General features: G+C 38.5%; 2 protein-coding genes across 8 annotated transcripts; one reads left to right on the top strand and one right to left on the bottom strand.

Annotated features, from left to right (window-relative positions):
• Positions 1 to 706: 706 nt before the first annotated feature.
• LOC130814772 (cytochrome P450 CYP82D47-like) lies at positions 707 to 6,248 on the bottom strand. 2 transcript variants are annotated; one of them, XM_057680959.1, is made up of 2 exons: positions 4,923 to 6,248; positions 707 to 1,631 (listed from the first exon to the last, which is right to left on the bottom strand). In XM_057680959.1, the coding sequence occupies exons 1-2, from the start codon at positions 5,844 to 5,846 to the stop codon at positions 1,014 to 1,016; spliced, it is 1,542 nt and encodes a 513-aa protein (XP_057536942.1). In that variant the 5' UTR covers positions 5,847 to 6,248; the 3' UTR covers positions 707 to 1,013. The 2 variants fall into 2 exon arrangements, with proteins under 2 accessions (XP_057536942.1, XP_057536941.1); XM_057680958.1 differs by having other exon boundaries at positions 4,893 to 6,247.
• Positions 1,919 to 7,547, top strand: LOC130814774 (uncharacterized). Of its 6 annotated transcripts, none has more exons than XM_057680963.1 (3): positions 1,919 to 2,410; positions 3,304 to 3,863; positions 4,260 to 4,931. In XM_057680963.1, exons 2-3 carry the CDS (start codon positions 3,501 to 3,503, stop codon positions 4,323 to 4,325), a joined length of 429 nt encoding a protein of 142 aa, XP_057536946.1. In that variant the 5' UTR covers positions 1,919 to 2,410; positions 3,304 to 3,500; the 3' UTR covers positions 4,326 to 4,931. The 6 variants fall into 6 exon arrangements, 4 of the variants coding, with proteins under 4 accessions (XP_057536946.1, XP_057536945.1, XP_057536947.1 ...); XM_057680962.1 differs by having other exon boundaries at positions 3,261 to 3,863; XR_009042487.1 differs by adding an exon at positions 7,105 to 7,547 and having other exon boundaries at positions 2,125 to 4,087; positions 4,260 to 4,296.
• Positions 7,548 to 16,594: the final 9,047 nt, after the last annotated feature.

Here is a 16,594-nt window from a genome sequence, read left to right as displayed (position 1 = left end):
GCTCACCCCAAGTTCTCATGGGTCTTCCTCGACTCCTCTTACCCTCTACTATAATGCTTTCTACCCTACTCACAGGGGCGTCGAAAGCCTTTCTATGCACATGACCAAACCACCTCAACCTATTTTCGCGCATTTTTCCAGATATAGGGGCTACCCCTAGTTTGTCTCTAATCTCTTGGTTCCTAATTCGATCCATCAATGTGTGCCACACATCCACCTCAGCATACGCATTTCTGTAACTTCCATCTTATGTTCGAAAATATTCTTTACAGGCCAACATTCGGTCCCATATAGCAGAGCAGGTCTGATTGCCGCCCGGTAGAATTTTCCTTTTAACTTACTTGAGAATTTCCTATCACATAGCACTGCGGTGGCTGCTCGCCACTTGAGCCAACCCGCTTGTATACGATGATTTACATCCCCGTCAATCTCTCCATCCCTTTGAATGATCGATCTCAAATACTTGTACTTGGTTGTACTCTTACCGACTGTTTCATCTATGGACACCTCTGGTTCACCTACTGGTGATGTCCCACTAAAGTCACAGCGCAAATACTCAGTCTTTCGTACGGCTAATGCGCATTCCTTTACCTTCTAAAGCTTTCCTCCACTCATCCAATTTGTTGCTAACCTCATCTCTAGTTTCTGCTACCAGCACTATGTCGTCTACGAATATCATGCACCATGGTACCGTCTCCCAAATAAATTTAGATAAAGGTTTTAAATATGTATTGAAAATTGTAACTGCATTTAATTAGGATTTGTTGTACAATTAAACATATATTAAATACAATTAAAATCCTCTATCATCAAGGAAAGTGGGATAGCACAGATGACTTTGTCCTTAACCTCACAACCTCTAGGCTGTATGTTCGAAACCCGACTGTAGCAAATTTTTGAATTTTTTTTAAAAATGTAGTGCCTGTACGTGAGGGCACCTAAATCTGCCGCGTCACTATAAACACACATATGATTACTTAATCAGTTGATAACAATAGTACTAGTCTCACATCTTATAGTTTGTGAGGCAGACGACTTTTGAGGATGACTTCAAGTGGTGTAGCTTTAATGTTGCTTAATCCAAAACTCTCGGTCATATCGACAGCTTCATGTGAGGGGACTGAGATATCAAATTCATGGAGTAAATTTGCCAGTATAAATAACATTGTCTGAAGTGAAAAAGTTATACCAGGACAGATTCTTCTACCAGTGCCAAACGGCAGAATTTCAAAATGTTTCCCTTTAACATCATAGTCTTTATGAGTTGTAAGAAATCTTTCCGGATGAAACTCCAAAGGATTTTCCCACACTTTCGGATCTCTTTGTAATTTGTAAAGATTTATGTAGAGTTGCGTGCCTGCTTGTATGTGGTAGCCACCAACGGTGCAGTCTGTGATGGCTTCTCGCGGGACTGAAAGGGGTCCAGGAGGATATAATCTCATAGACTCTTTGAGAATTGCTTGTAAGTAGACTAAACTTTTTAGGTCGGATTCTTCTACGTGTCTTTCATTTCCTACCACAGTATCTAGCTCAGCTTGAGCCTTCTTGAGGATGTCTTTATTATTTAGTAGCAAGGATAGTGCCCATGTTAAAGTTACGCCTATGGTATCTGCTCCTGCTAAAATCAAATTCTATAAACGAAGAATTAATCACATCTTCCAAATTTCCATCAACGCAATATAAACTTGATACAAAGCTAGCTAACAATACAATAGAATCATAGAGGGTGGGCTAGATATTATATATTGCATTTGATGATACTTCTTTCTTGGCTAGTTCAATGTGTATTAGCTTTATTTCTATGCTATATTTATAATACCCCAGATTTATCTTGAAAAAGGATTGGTAGACTACTCATATCAATAAGGTGCATCTTCTTTTTTAGGGAGCCTATTTGCTAAGAATTCCACAATTAAGCGTGCTTGGTGAGGGAGATGGGTGACCTCCTAGGAAGTTTTTCCGGGTGCGCACGAGTGAGGCCAAAGTACGCTGGAAAGACTTGTGTTGGTTTGTGGGGTCAATCTACAGTTTCCATGAGTAGCCACTGACGGTTCGAGGGGCCGGAGTGTTACGATAATTGCGTCCATTGTAAATAGGAAACTAGACTTAAGGTCTGATCGTTGACTGGAGCCATGAGTTGATTAAAGGGAAGTATTGACTGATTTAAGCTAATTATTTAGAAGATATTAGTAAAATTTAGCTATTAGGCGTTTGATGTTTATTGGATCAAATAGCCGAAATTCAATTATCAAACACTTTTTGAGTAATTGCAACTTTAATAAATTTCAAAACCTGCTGCATCCGCCACCCGCCAGCCCAGCCACTGACCTCCTTCACTGACGTCCGGAAGCCCACGCCCCAGGCTCTTCCGCACAGCCGCAGCCGCCAGCCGGCCGCCGCCCACCAAAGTGTATACTTTTTTCCTTTTTCGTTTTTCCCTAAAAGTTTTAAATTTCTTATAGATTTTTCATTTCTTTGAATGTTAATTGCTATACGTTTTTTCATGATAGATGATCATCCAATACCTCAAGGCTCAAACCATATTTGTTAATCAATTTAGGGTTTTAGTTTAATTGGTTAAACTTATAAATTTAGGTTTTATATTTAATTTCTTTGAATTTATTAGAGTTTCAATTGATTAGTAATTTACTTTTACAATTGATTTAGGTAATTTGTTTGAATTTCTTAAAATATTAGATAATTAATTTAGGGTTTTTGGCTATGCATATTCAAATGGTAGATTTGTAGTGAGTGGTTTTGGCCTATCTGGGATGAAGGTAATAGCAAAGTGGTCATGGGAAGGCTGTAAATACTTGGGCATCACAGGATAGGATGTGCCTTGGCTTCTTCAATTTTTTTAAAAAAATGCTTTTGCATAGTTTGATTCTGGCTAGTAGCTTACACAATCAAAGAATATAATTAAAGAGCAACATTTTTTTCCAATAACCTTCCTTGAATCCTTCTCTTCTAGCCAAACCTTAAGAGTCTGTTGCTTTATGTACGAAACTTTTTTTGGGATGATTGGTTACCTGATGATATGGATGTTTCCGGAATCCACTGATTCTCAAGAACTAATGCCAATTTATGGACTACCACTGGTTTCAGTCAACACTTTTATTTATATGGCCATATGGGTAGTGTTAATCATTAAATACGTGAATTCCTTGTCTAGTTGTTTGAAGGATATGTTTAGTAATGTTCAGTTGGTTGATTGAATATGACATCACTTTGTGCTTACTCATTTGTATGTTGGCATGTAGAATGCTAACAAGGGACTTGTACTAAAAATGTTTATCGAGTCAGGGACTTAATTGCATGAATATTGATATGGACATGGTGGCTCATTGTCTAATGTTTGTGTTGGATCGAGTATGGAAGGAGGGGTTAATCGGCATGCTTTAGAAACACAAGATGCTGATTTGGTTGAACATCATATCAATGATGAGGTTTTGGAAACGCTCAGTATGTGAAGAACAAGAAGAGAAAAAAGAAATACAAGGATGGTTCGCATGAGCAATAACAGTGAGAAAAGCAGGGATAGGAGCAGTTCAAAGAAGAAGAAGCACTCTATTGGGTTTAATACTGTAGAAGATTTACATGCTGCTGTATTAGAGAATAATGAGAACAGTAAAACTGCTGAGCCTTCTGAAAATTCCAATAGCAGTAAGAAATCAAGAAAAGTAACGTTTTCTGATAATGTAGAAGTTTTCACCCTTCCAGACAATTCTAGCAAAGGGAAGAAGAGGAATCGTGAAGGTGACATTGAGGAGAAGAAAGTTCCTGATGATGGCTTGATACGTGGCGAGCGATTCTCGAAAGAAGAGGAGATTGTCCAAGATGCTGTAACCATCTGGGTGAACAAGGTTTAGAAATGGTCGTGAATTGCAAGTCCTACCCAAAATTGAAAGACTGTTGGAAAGAAATTGGGGAAGCTTTGCCTTATAGACCTTATGTGGCTGTCTATTCTGGGCTCATATATTGTTTGAACGAAGTGGGACCCGCGAGTGGACCCCAGAAGAGATTGAGTATGTCATGAAATCTTATGAAAAGCATGGTTCAGATTGGAAAAAAATGAGTATTGAACTTGGTAAGAGTCGAATTTATCTAAAAGATTTATCTAAAATTCTTTCTCAAAGATATTGTCCCAATCTCTTAGAAGCTAGAGAGGCTTATGAAAACAAAGTTCCTGTTTAATACATTTTTGGATTGCCAAAGATGATAAATTTTGTTGAATGTTGTAATTTTCTGCTCTGTTGTAGGGTGTTTTCCCGGAGAACCCAGAGATTCATATTTATGGTAAGTCATGCATCTTTGTAATTTCATAGCTTCATGATGATGATCCATCATTGTTTTCTGGATTGCTTGTTTTTTTTTGTTTTGGGTGTGATTTGGATTTAAAATTCCTCGGTAAACCCTAGAGATTCCTATTCATGATAAGTCATCCATCTTTGTTATCTGTGATTGTTATTAACATTGTACTGAGTTGCAGATTTTGTTATCTGCTCCTGCTAAAATCAATTTCTATGGAGGAAGAATTAATCACATCTTTCTTGGTTAGTTTTATGTGTATTAGCTCTAGATAGGAAACTAGACTTAGGTTTTGGTTGTTGGCGGGAGCTATTCCATGGTTTGATTAACCGAAAGTATTGACTGATTTTGCTAGCTGATGTTTAAGACTTTAAGCTAGTTATTTAGAAGATGGTAAAAATTTAGCTATTGGTTGTTTGGTGTTTATTGGGTCAAATACCCAACAGTCAACGTAAAAGCCAACTTTTAAGTAAACTTAAAAGTCATGTACAGACTTTTTTAGTATTCAACCAACCAAAAAGTCATTTATTAGTTCATTTTCAGCCAGAGAAACTCAAGGTTAACAAACATGTAAAACTACTTACCATACAATTTGCGTTGATGATTGTATCTACCTGATGTATGAAAGATTTTTTCCCTCCTGCCTCAAAAATCCCTAGCATTACATCCATAAAATCCTGCTTTTGTTCAACCTCATTAGAACCTCTTCCTTTTTTGTGCTCTTCCAACCACTTTTGAGTTACACAATCCATCTGAATTGCAACTTTCTTCATCTTTTTCTCATACCCACCTATATCAAACCACCTCAAAAAGGGTAATGCATCAGCAAGAACAAATGCACCCGCCAATTCTAAGAACTCCCTGATTGCTCTTGCATACCGATCATATTCCTCGCCTTGATAACACTCCTTCAATGACTGACCCGAAACCAATCGCACTATAGTATTCATAGTTATGTCACTAAACCATTGTTTCATGTCAAATATATCAGAACAAGTTGTAAATGTTCTGTTCTTATTACAGTGTTCATGTATAACTTTCATGGCTGATTTCACCTCAGTAATTCTAATGTGTTTAAACATCTCAATTCTATGATTAGACAAGAACTCAACGGTGATGATCTTACGCATCTCAAGCCAATATTTACCGTATGGACTAAAGGCTAGCATAGCAAAGTTATAACCCAAATGTTCTGCACAAATTTTGTGTGGTCTGTTGACAAATACTTTGTCATTGGCTCCTAAACATTCTTTAGCGATCTCTGCATTGCTGACAACCAAGGCTCGTTTGAAACCGAGCTTGATCATGAAGATTGGACCGTACTGATCAGCTAAGTGTCCTAATGTTATGTGTGGTAGTTTTCCTAGAAGAAGGAAATGCCCAATAACAGGCCATGAACCAGATGGATAGGGTGGTTCCTGTTTCATATTGTGTGTATTGTTTTTCCATCTTAAAAGACAGTAAAGGAAGAATAACAAGGCAAGCACGCTAGTAGCTGCAGCAGCCAGCTGATTGGGTTGAGGGAATTGAAGATCCATTTTTTTGTGATTCGTGGTAGGCTAGATGAGAATCCTTACCGACAGAAGACCTGTAAGTACTGCGAATCCAACCTCTCTCAAGGGCGAAACAAAAAGCCCTTAACCATTAGACTAACCTTGAATCCAACCTCCCTCAAGCGCGAAACAGAAAGCTCTTAACCACTAGACTAACCGTGAATTCAACCTCTATCTCAAAGGTGAAACAGAAAGCCCTCAACCACTAGACTAAATCATGATTCTCGTAAGATCCATTTTTGGGGATGAACTTTTATATGATTCTGATTTTGTGACTGATTCTTTCTTTCTGAATTGTGATAAGGTTTAGTATACAAATGTGTGTGTTATTTGACTAAAGCTAAAACTTATTTTTGTACATGAGGAGTTGATGTGTTGGCACTATAGTAGTCACTTAAATAATTATTTCATTATGGTTGTAAATTATTGAGTACTGATTTTGCATCTGATGGGAAATTTCTTTCCCTCCTTTTTCTTGCAATAGCAACTTGTTTTCTAACCTAACTAATAAACTTGATAATCCCTAATAATTGTATTTTACCCTGCACATTTTCAATATAAATAGGTCGGAAATATTGGGCTTTTAGCTATATTTGGGCTGAATAGGCCGGAAATCAGAGGAAAATTTGAAAAAAATAATACGATTTAATAACTTTATTCAAAAAACCAGCTTCGTTTCAACTTTTTTCCCAAAATAAGCGTCCTTGGCTCTAAAGTTAGGTTTGGTGTATACTCGCTCTTACTAACAGCGAATTAAAACAAATAGTCAAAAATTAGTCAAGGGTGAAGTCGATTTTACTAACAGCGACTTAATGGTTGACTAGTCAAATACTCGCTCTTACTAACCGCGAATTAAAAAAAATAGTCAAAAATTAGTCAAGGGTGAATTCGATGTTACTAACAACGACTTAATGGTTGACTAGTCAAACCATAATGTCGCTGTTAGTAACAACGACTTGATCTTTGACCTGGTTTGACTTTTCTTGACTTTTTTGTATGATTTAAACTAGCCGTCGTAAAATTGAAAAATAGCCGTTATGAAGTTGAAAATAGCCGTTGTTATTATGTTTTATAAATACTCCATCATTTCCTACTTTATTGTATCCAAACTCCATCATTCTTGTTCTAGTTAATCGATTTTGAAGGTAACATAAAGTATTATGTTAGTATTATTCTCAATTTATAAATGTTAATATTATTTTTGAATGTTTACTTATGTTACCATATCATATGTGTTCCATAGATGTCACAGGAACATTCTATTGAAGAGCTTTGTGATTGTGGTTATGAAGTTGAGATTAATACAGATTGGAGCGATATCGATCCTGGCGTGATTTTGTTGCTTGTCCATTCTACTTGGATGAAGGATTCGGTTGCACATACTTTAGATGGATTGCTCCGGAGGGTACCAAATGGCTTGAAAAAAAAAATAAGAGCTTAAAGATGAGGTATTTAATCTCAAGAGACAAATAGATGAAATGACACATAGGAAAGAAGAGACTGAAAGGATTATGAGAAAGTTTAATAAGCAATCTTAGTTAGCGGCGGTGGTTTAACTTAACGAATGAACTATGTAATTTGATATGGATTCGTTGAACATGAATAAAATTGTGTTGAATTTTCGAGAGTATTTTCCCTCTTTGAATACGATTGTTTGTTTAATTTTGATTAAATTCATACTTAATTTTTGGCAGAATGATTCATCGCCAAAAACTCTGAGTAATTAACATCATTTCATTCATAATAAACGTGTGATAATACGATAAACATATATACACATCTACATATATATATTACAAAATATACACAACAGTCCACATGTTACAAATATTCAATATATACAAAACGTTGTTAATGTTTAATATATAAAATCAGTATACTAATGCTAATCCTCCTCCTGTACCCTGTCTAACTGTGACGGTTTATGACGCCTCCTACGATAGTAAGAGACAGTCGCATGACGCTCGACTAGGGGAGGCGATTGATACTGGGATGATCCAGCAACATGTGAGGACCCGGCACCATACTCGGAGCACGTTAAGTCTACCTCCTCAAGATGAACGTCGGCATGATGAGGAGATGACCCCTGAGCGTCCATAGTGGTGTCAGGCACAGTGACTTCTGGAATGAAGTGCTGAAACTGTGTCCCTAGGTGCACCAAGATTAGATCCTTCGGACTCTCAATCTTGCACACAATCAGTCCTCTCAATTATGTGGAGGATGATTGACTCCAATTCACACAAAACAACCACCAATCAACCCAAGAAACCAATTCTTGGTTTTCAGGCCAGCCCAGTCACCCTGTGATTTGGCTTCACTCACCAACGAGGAATGACTCCACACACCCTCCCTTGAGTTCCACTCAAATAAGGGAAAGATGACACTCTAAATTGTTCCACAATTAGAGTGTAGAAGATGTTCCACACGTTCTTGTTAGGCTGAGATTTTAAGGACAAATGCACACACAAAGGAGAGGAATACAACTTTGAGGAAATGAAGAAGAATTCTTATTAATCACAAAACTGAATGAATATACATGAGAGGCAACCTATATTTATAGGTTTTTAGCTAGCTAACGGCTAATAACATCATGTGCATTACATCCTGTGTTTTTAAAACACAAAACAGAAATTAAAACTAAGTCAAAATGTTAAGCTGCTCCTCAGTACACTATCTGCTGACTGGGGTACCTTGTGCACGGATTTCCGAGAGTTGTGTGGACTATTAGCATGGCTCTTGGACCTTTCTGGCAAGGTCCGTGTATAGATGTGACGTCCCCACGATTGGCTAGGTCCAGATCTCCATGGTCAAGGCTGGGGTCATGCTGTAAGGTGGACTGGTCAGCGAATGTTTTGTTGTCCTGCACTGTTGCTGCTGCTATGTTCTGTTCTTCTGTTGCTGCTAAGTTGATGTTGAATTGAACAATTCATTGATTAATAATTCATTCAAATCTGAACCAAGCATATTTGATTCTTTTTAAAACCTGCACCATATCAAACATGGTGCACTAGGAGTATGCCTTGGGTAATCTCCCGTACAGGCTCCTCCTGGCTGGAGCTGATGCTAGCTGCAATGTCCTGTGCCTGCATTCAATTTTTAGTTAATGAGATCTATAATATGTAAGCTCTATGGATAATAATCAACATGGAATAATACTTACAAATTGTGTCATCGTCGGTGCTGCGGGAGCGTACTGGGCAGCTGCGATGATACCTCGTGGTGTCATCCATCGACGAGTGATGGAGAGGAACCACGACATGTAATCCGCCGAAGTAGGTGCGCCTACAACATCGATCGGCGACCTTGGGCCAGCAGCTCTAGCCTGTGCTCCCAACGAGCGATATGACGCAAGTTGATCTCGAGCCAGTTCTTGGGTTCTCGACCCTTGCGTGAGCTGTGATGGAGCTCCGCCTCTGTGTCACATGGCGGCGGGATGCCCTGTACGCGCTCAGGGAGATGCACTTCGACTATGTCGAAGCAAATCAGAGGTACAGATGCTCTCCACGCCCCTAACAATATGCCTGAGTGCTGAGGAAATGCAGCGTATGCCTCAGCAGGGTAAGGGTCCAATCGAAACTACACGTGAAAATGTAACTAATAAAATACGCAATGTAATAGTTACAAGACCAGTAAGTGAAGCCTTTACCTGGTCAGCTCGAAGCAGATCCAATTGACCGCGGTAGAAGCCCACACCACATTTGGGTCCTTGTATGTTTATCCAAGGACCACCGCGATCCATACGACACATTTGGGGGTGGAAGAATTAGGGGCGCAAATGCACCACGTCTCACAGTCTACATCGGTTGCCCAATGAGAATGTGCTCCCACGCCCAAAGCTATGAATAACAAATATAAGTAAGTAAACAAAACATAAGAACAAAGTAAGAAACAAAGCAATAACATGTAAAGTTAGTATTACCTGGAGAATAATTAGGGGCCCGATTATCTCCTTCACGTTCTTCCGTGAAGCGTCACAAAGTCTCCTGTACAGATAACTTAGGGCTGCGGAACCCCAGCTGTAACCGGAGATGACCTCCCATGACGCATCAAGCAACGTTAAGTACCAAAGCTGTACCCTATTGCCAGTCTTGTTGGAGAACAAGACAACAACAATTAGATATAAGCTCTCAATAGTAGCCTCATCAGCACCTTCAGGGAGGTGCAAGAAGTTCTGCGCAAGCCATGTTACGCGCAACCCACTCCCTTTGGCTACCTCTGGGGGAGGTCGGACTCCTAAGACCCTATGAACTATATCTTGCCAACTTTCGAGCTGGCGTCCAACGGTACAGACGGCATGTCCCTCGATGGTAAGTCGTTTAAGTACAGCTACGCCAAGTTAAGTGACAGTAGTTTCACCTAGAGGTAGGTGGAAGGTATGTGTTTCTTGGCGCCACCGCTCGACTAAAGTCGTGACTAAAGCCCGATCGACTCTCCCATAAGCGATGAGGTGGAAGTCGTACAACCTTGATCACTGAATGTAGGGGATGATCCGTGCATTAACTACCACACCGTCGACAAGTGTTGCGTCTCCTTGCTCCTTCGTTCATCTCGTTGGTGATCCTCCTTGACTTAGGTCTTCCTAGTCCATCTCGCTGGATCGTATATCACCTCAACATCGGTGTATTGAGGCCATGACCTCTTATCAATCAAAGGCATGAATATGGATTCATATGTATTAACATAGCTCTGGGTAGTGTAGTAGGAGTCCACAAAACGCTCATACAATAAGTGTCTTTTAATACAAACGGCAAGAACATGAGAACAAGGTAAGTGATATATGGAGGGTTTGTTACAAGTGCATTTCCTCTCTCTCATATCCACACTTTGTATTTTACCACCCTTGGTGGATCCTCTATTACCACGTCCAGTCTTAACTTGAAAAAGGCCTCGTCTGTAGTCAAATGCGACGATCTCATGGAAGTTTGCCTTCTCAGTATTACGGGCGATAATTCTTGTGGCGTGTGAAGTGTACTTACTTCCCCCAATTAGCCATGCATTTGCGTTCTCGCGTCTTTTAACAAAATAATCATTAACACGGTAGAAGGTGAATTTCACAAGTGTAGTTATAGGCAAGAATCGTACACCCTTCATTACGTTATTGAATACTTCGGCTAAGTTGGTATTAGTAACACCATACCTATAACCTCCATCATGACATATTGACCATTTACACATATCACCAACTTGATCAATCCAAAAAAGAGCTTCTCGTTTGGCAACACCAATAGCCTTCAATCCCTCGATAACCTTATGTGGTTATCTTTGCTCTGCAGTTCTACCATACATCTTCTTCAGCTTCACATTACCCATTTGACGGTTGAAGTTACTTAACAAATGCCGCAAACAAAACCTATGATGAGCATTTGGTGGTTGCCATTCCAGCTCCTCCATGGTTGCTAGAATGCGCACATGTCTATCAGAAATAATACATAAACCTGGACTATGCATCATATGCTTACGAATACATGCCATAAACCAAGACCACGCAGTTATGCATTCCTTCTCTACCAAAGCAAAGGCAAGCGGGAAGATTCCCTTGTTCCCATCTTGAGCAATCGCAGTCAATAATGTATGGCGATACTTACCGTACAAGTGTGTTCCGTCAATGGCAATAAGGGGTTTGCAATACTTGAACCCCTCAATACTAGGTTTAAAAGCCCAGAACACACGTTGGAAAGTTCTAATACTAGGACGGACGTACACACCAACATCATTATCTTCCTTAAAGAACCACTCAACTTCAGTCCCGGGGTTAGAAACTTGCATTGTTTTCAAGAAGCAAGGAAGGAGAGGATAAGAGTCTTCCGAGGTTAGCACACCATGCCCGCTTATAGGTCACTTCGACACCAAATTGGTCTTTCACCATTTGTCGCACCACAGAGACCTTAATTGGTCTTCAGCAACACAATTTCTAATAACATTGTTAATCACGGAAGATGTCAAATGAATGTGTCCAGCTGACACATTTTCAGTATTTAATACACAACCCTCATGCTTCCCTTTATATGTAACAATCTCCCATGAAGGTGAATAGGAGCTCTTCCTAGCCCTTAGCCTCCAAGCACACCATCTCTTACACTTCAAGGTAAGCACGGTTTGATTTGAAGTCTCAGTTCGGTACTCAACGTTCCTACGAATATGATACGATCTAACAGCGTCTAATAAGGCATCCTTGTTATCAAACATCATATCCTTATGAAACTCTCCTTCATCAATGTAGGTTGTATCACATGCCCAAGACCTCCAAGAGTTGTCCTTAACGTGTTCATCTAAAGGGGGAACTAGTGCATAAGGTGTTGTTGGCCTCTTAAGGTTTTGATGATGACTTTACTGTTAAATAAACAAACATATTTTAGAGATTGTTTTGTAGGTATATATCCGATTTAATGTGAATCGTTGATGAAGCCTATGACTTGATTCGTGAAAGAAGTACATGTCTCAAATATCCAAGAAGTTGGGAAATTGCTCTTGAAGACAGTTTACTGTTCCTAGAGTTAAAGTTCTGACGAATGTTGTAGATGGAGGCAGTACGCTGTTCCTCACGATGCAGGTCTGGAGAATAACATCGACTGGAAAATTGCGAATACTTTATTTTCTGTTTTTAAGTTGATGTAATGGTTTAGAATTAATTTAATTGCTTAAATTAATTAGTAAGTTAATTGGCAAATCTATTTTTAGGTTTTCTAAAAATAGCCCAAGACTTTTTCTTAATTAGATTTAGATCTCCTATTTTTTAGGATCTTATGTTTTAAACTCCTATGCTATTTTTAGCATTAAGGAAACTGATTTTTCCTTGAGCAAATAACAGCCGTACACTTTCATAATTCCACCACCTTTTGTTTTGAGAACGTGGGGGTAGTGGAGGTATGTGTGAGATAGTGGACGTTATGCTTATGGTAACTGCTGGCTGTTCCCTCTATAAATAGAAGGGACTTTGCTCGAATCAAAAATCAATCATTTTAGGATTCAAGAGTGTTCATTAAAGGGAGATCATCTTAAGAAAAATATTTTCAGTTTTCCAATGCCAATTAATTTATTATATTTTTCTTAAGTAATTATTTTAATTCTTATCCTCTTGAGAAATGGCCTTGTAAAGGGTAATTGAGTGTTTTGTTGTAATTAGACTTATGGGAAGTCTAAGGGAATAGAGAATAGAAACGTGAGAAGAGAAGAGAAGAGAAGAGAAGAGAAGAGAAGAGAAGTAGGCCTAAGTAGAGAAGCTTTGAGTAAAGCGTTTAGAGAATTGAGAAGCTTCAAGTGAAGCAAAACATTGTTATGTGTAATTGTAATTGATTGCCTTAACATAGTGAGAATTTTGAAATCCCGGGGGGTCGTGGTTTTTTCCTTCTTATTAGGCCGAGAAGGTTTCCACGTAAAAATCCTTGTCTTCTTTTATTATTCTTTTCGTTTTTAAGTTTAAGTTTTGTCCTTTACTTAATATAATTCCGCAAAAATTAGAGGCAAAAATCTTAAACCTACTACACAACAATTCACCCCCCCCCCCCCCCCCTCTTGTTGCATTCGATCATCCATTAGTATTTCTACAATTGGTATCAGAGCCCTGTTCCTCATTTAATCAGGAAACCCTGAGAGCAGTATCCTGTTCCCTGGAAAGATGTTGAAGATGAACGAGCGCATGGAAGAGGGGTACTCCACACAAAGGCCACCCATGTTCGATGGGAAATTCTATACTTACTGGAAAAATAGAATGGAAATCTTCATAAAGGCCGAAAACTATCAAGTTTGGAGAGTCATTGAAATTGGAGACTTTGAGGTGACGACCATCAACTCCAACAATGAAGCTGTTCCAAAGCCAATCACTGAATATGAAAAAGAAGATTTTCAAAAGATGGAGATGAACGCTCTTGCTATCAAGTTACTTCACTGTGGGCTTGGTCCAAATGAGCACAATCGAATTATGGGCTGCAAAACCGCTAAGCAGATTTGGGACCTGCTCGAAGTTACCCATGAAGGTACTAGTGAAGTAAAGAGATCCAAGATTGATTTGCTAATGTCCAAATATGAAAGATTCGTAATGGAACCTAGGGAAAACATTCAAGAAATGTTCACTAGGTTCACAAATATTACGAATGAGTTAGTCTCTCTTGGTAGAATCATTCCCGTTGATGAACAAGTTAGAAAAGTACTTAGGAGTCTTCCTCAAGACGAACGCTGGAGAGCAAAGGTAACAGTCATCCAGGAGTCCAAAGATTTCACCAAGTTTAATTTGGAAGAGCTGGCTGGTTCTCTCATGACCCATGAATTGCATTTGGGAACAGCTGACAGTTCCCGAAACAAAGGACTGGCTCTAGCAGCAGATGATAGCGATGAATCAGAAACTGGTGAAGAGGAAGCAGCACTGTTGGCTCGAAAATTCAAAAAATTCTTCAGGAACAGAAGATATGGAAATCAAAGAAATAACAAAGAGAAGGGAACACCGAACTTGAAGACAAACTTTGAATGCCATAAGTGTGGGAGCACTGAACACTTCATCAAGAATTGCCCTCAATGGAAAAATGAGAAGGGCAAGGGAAAAGCAAGAGAAGTTGGAAGACAATATAAGAAGGGAAACTTCAAAACAGATTTTAGAAAAGCAATGATAGCAGCTTGGGGAGATACGGAGAGCGAGGCTGAGACAGAAGCTACAATGGAAGAGGAAACAGCAAACCTATGTCTCATGGCATCTCATGAAGAATCCAAAGAAAAAGAGGTAATGTCTTCTGGTCCATCTCCTAAACATCTGTCCAACATAAGTAAGAATAAAATAATCAAATTGCTTTTAGAGACACAAGAAAAGCTAGATGAAAAAACAGCTAAGTATCTCCAAATTGAGAAAGATCTTAACTTAAGTGAAGATCATATCTCATATCTAAACTCCTTTAGAATCGATGTGCAAAGTAAATTTTTTGATTTGCTAGATAAGAATATCATTTTGAAAGAGCAGTTGGAGAAATTAAAACAGGAATTTATCACTCTTAATATTGAATTGAATCAAAGCAAATTGTTAGGATTAAAATCGGTTGAAAATGATAAAACCACTCACGTGGTTAGCACTGAATTTCAAAAGTTAAAATCAAAATTAGAATCCTACGAAATTGAAAATGAAAATTTGAAAAATAAAATAAACTTAAGAGGAAAAGGGAAAATCAATGAAATTCCCAAATGGATTCTAAATGCTAAAACCAAAAGTAAAGAAGGTCTAGGCTATATAAGGAATGATAAAAAGAAAAAGTTCTATGTAGATCTCCCTAGTAGCAAAATATGTTCCTTCTGTGGTAAAAGTGGACACCTAAAACATCAATGTATAAAGAGGGAACAGCATGTCAAAGCAAATAAAAATTATGTCGAACGTACATGGATTAAGAAATGTGATTCAAATATTGTCGACAAGGAACCCAAGGATGAATGGGTTCCTGCACCTAACCATTAGTTTGCTTTGCAGGTTCAAGTGAGGAGGAACAACTCATGGTATCTCGACAGTGGGTGTTCCAAGCATATGACGGGTGATAAATCTAAATTTCTCTCACTTGAAGCCTATGATGGGGGAACAGTAACCTTCGGTGACAACATGAAGGGTGAGATAATCGCCAAAGGAAAGGTTGGAAGGTCTAGTTCCCATGCCATTGATAATGTATTTTTAGTCGAGAATTTAAAACACAATTTGTTAAGTATTTCTCAATTTTGCGACAAAGGTAACTCTGTTAAGTTTACTTCTGAAAAATGCATAATTTCTAGGAACAGTACAGGAGACCCTGTGCTGGAGGGAATCAGAAAAGGGAACACCTATGTGGTGGACCTGGACACTGTTCCCAGAAACAGTCTAACGTGTTTAAGTGTTATTGAAGAAGACCCACTTCTTTGGCACAAGCGTCTAGGTCATGCTAGTTATTCATTGATTAACACTTTAAGATCAAAAGACCTAGTAAGAGGATTACCTGCAATAAAATTTCTTAAAAATGAAGTTTGTGATCCTTGTGCTAAAGGGAAACAAGTGCGGTCATCCTTTAAATCAAAAAACGTTGTGACTACTACTAGACCATTAGAATTAATTCATATGGATTTATGTGGACCAATAAGAACACAAAGCCGTAGTGGCAAAAAGTATGTGTTTGTTGTTGTTGATGATTATAGTAGATTCACGTGGACCTTATTTTTGGCAAGCAAAGATGAAGCTTTTGATGAGTTTGTTTCCTTTGCTAATAAAACACAAAAATCTACCAATAATCAAATTGTTCACATTAGGTCTGATCATGGAAAAGAATTTGAAAATTCAAACTTCATGAATTATTGCAATGAACATGGCATAAATCACAATTTTTCCGCACCTAAAACACCACAACAAAATGGTGTGGTAGAAAGGAAAAATAGGACTTTAGAAGAAATGGCAAGGACCATGTTGATTGCTAGTGGTCTACCTAGGAATTTTTGGGCAGAAGCCGTTAATACTGCATGCTATACATTAAATCGTGTACTAATTAGACCAATCACTTCAAAGACACCCTATGAATTGCTCAAAGGTGTTAAACCAAATATTTCCTATTTTCGTATATTTGGATGCAAATGTTTTGTTCATGTGAATGGAAAACGAAACATAGGTAAATTTGATGAAAGAAGTGATGAGGCAGTATTTCTAGGTTATTCATCACAAAGCAAAGCTTACAGAGTTTATAATAAGAGAACAATGTCCGTAGAGGAGTCAGTTCACATAATCTTTGATGAAACTAACTTTTCAA

This window comes from Amaranthus tricolor, chromosome 6, assembly GCF_026212465.1.
Source record: "Amaranthus tricolor cultivar Red isolate AtriRed21 chromosome 6, ASM2621246v1, whole genome shotgun sequence".
Taxonomy (NCBI): domain Eukaryota; kingdom Viridiplantae; phylum Streptophyta; class Magnoliopsida; order Caryophyllales; family Amaranthaceae; genus Amaranthus; species Amaranthus tricolor.
The sequence above is the reverse complement of the archived record's forward strand: the minus strand, read 5'-3'. Positions and strand labels throughout refer to the sequence as shown.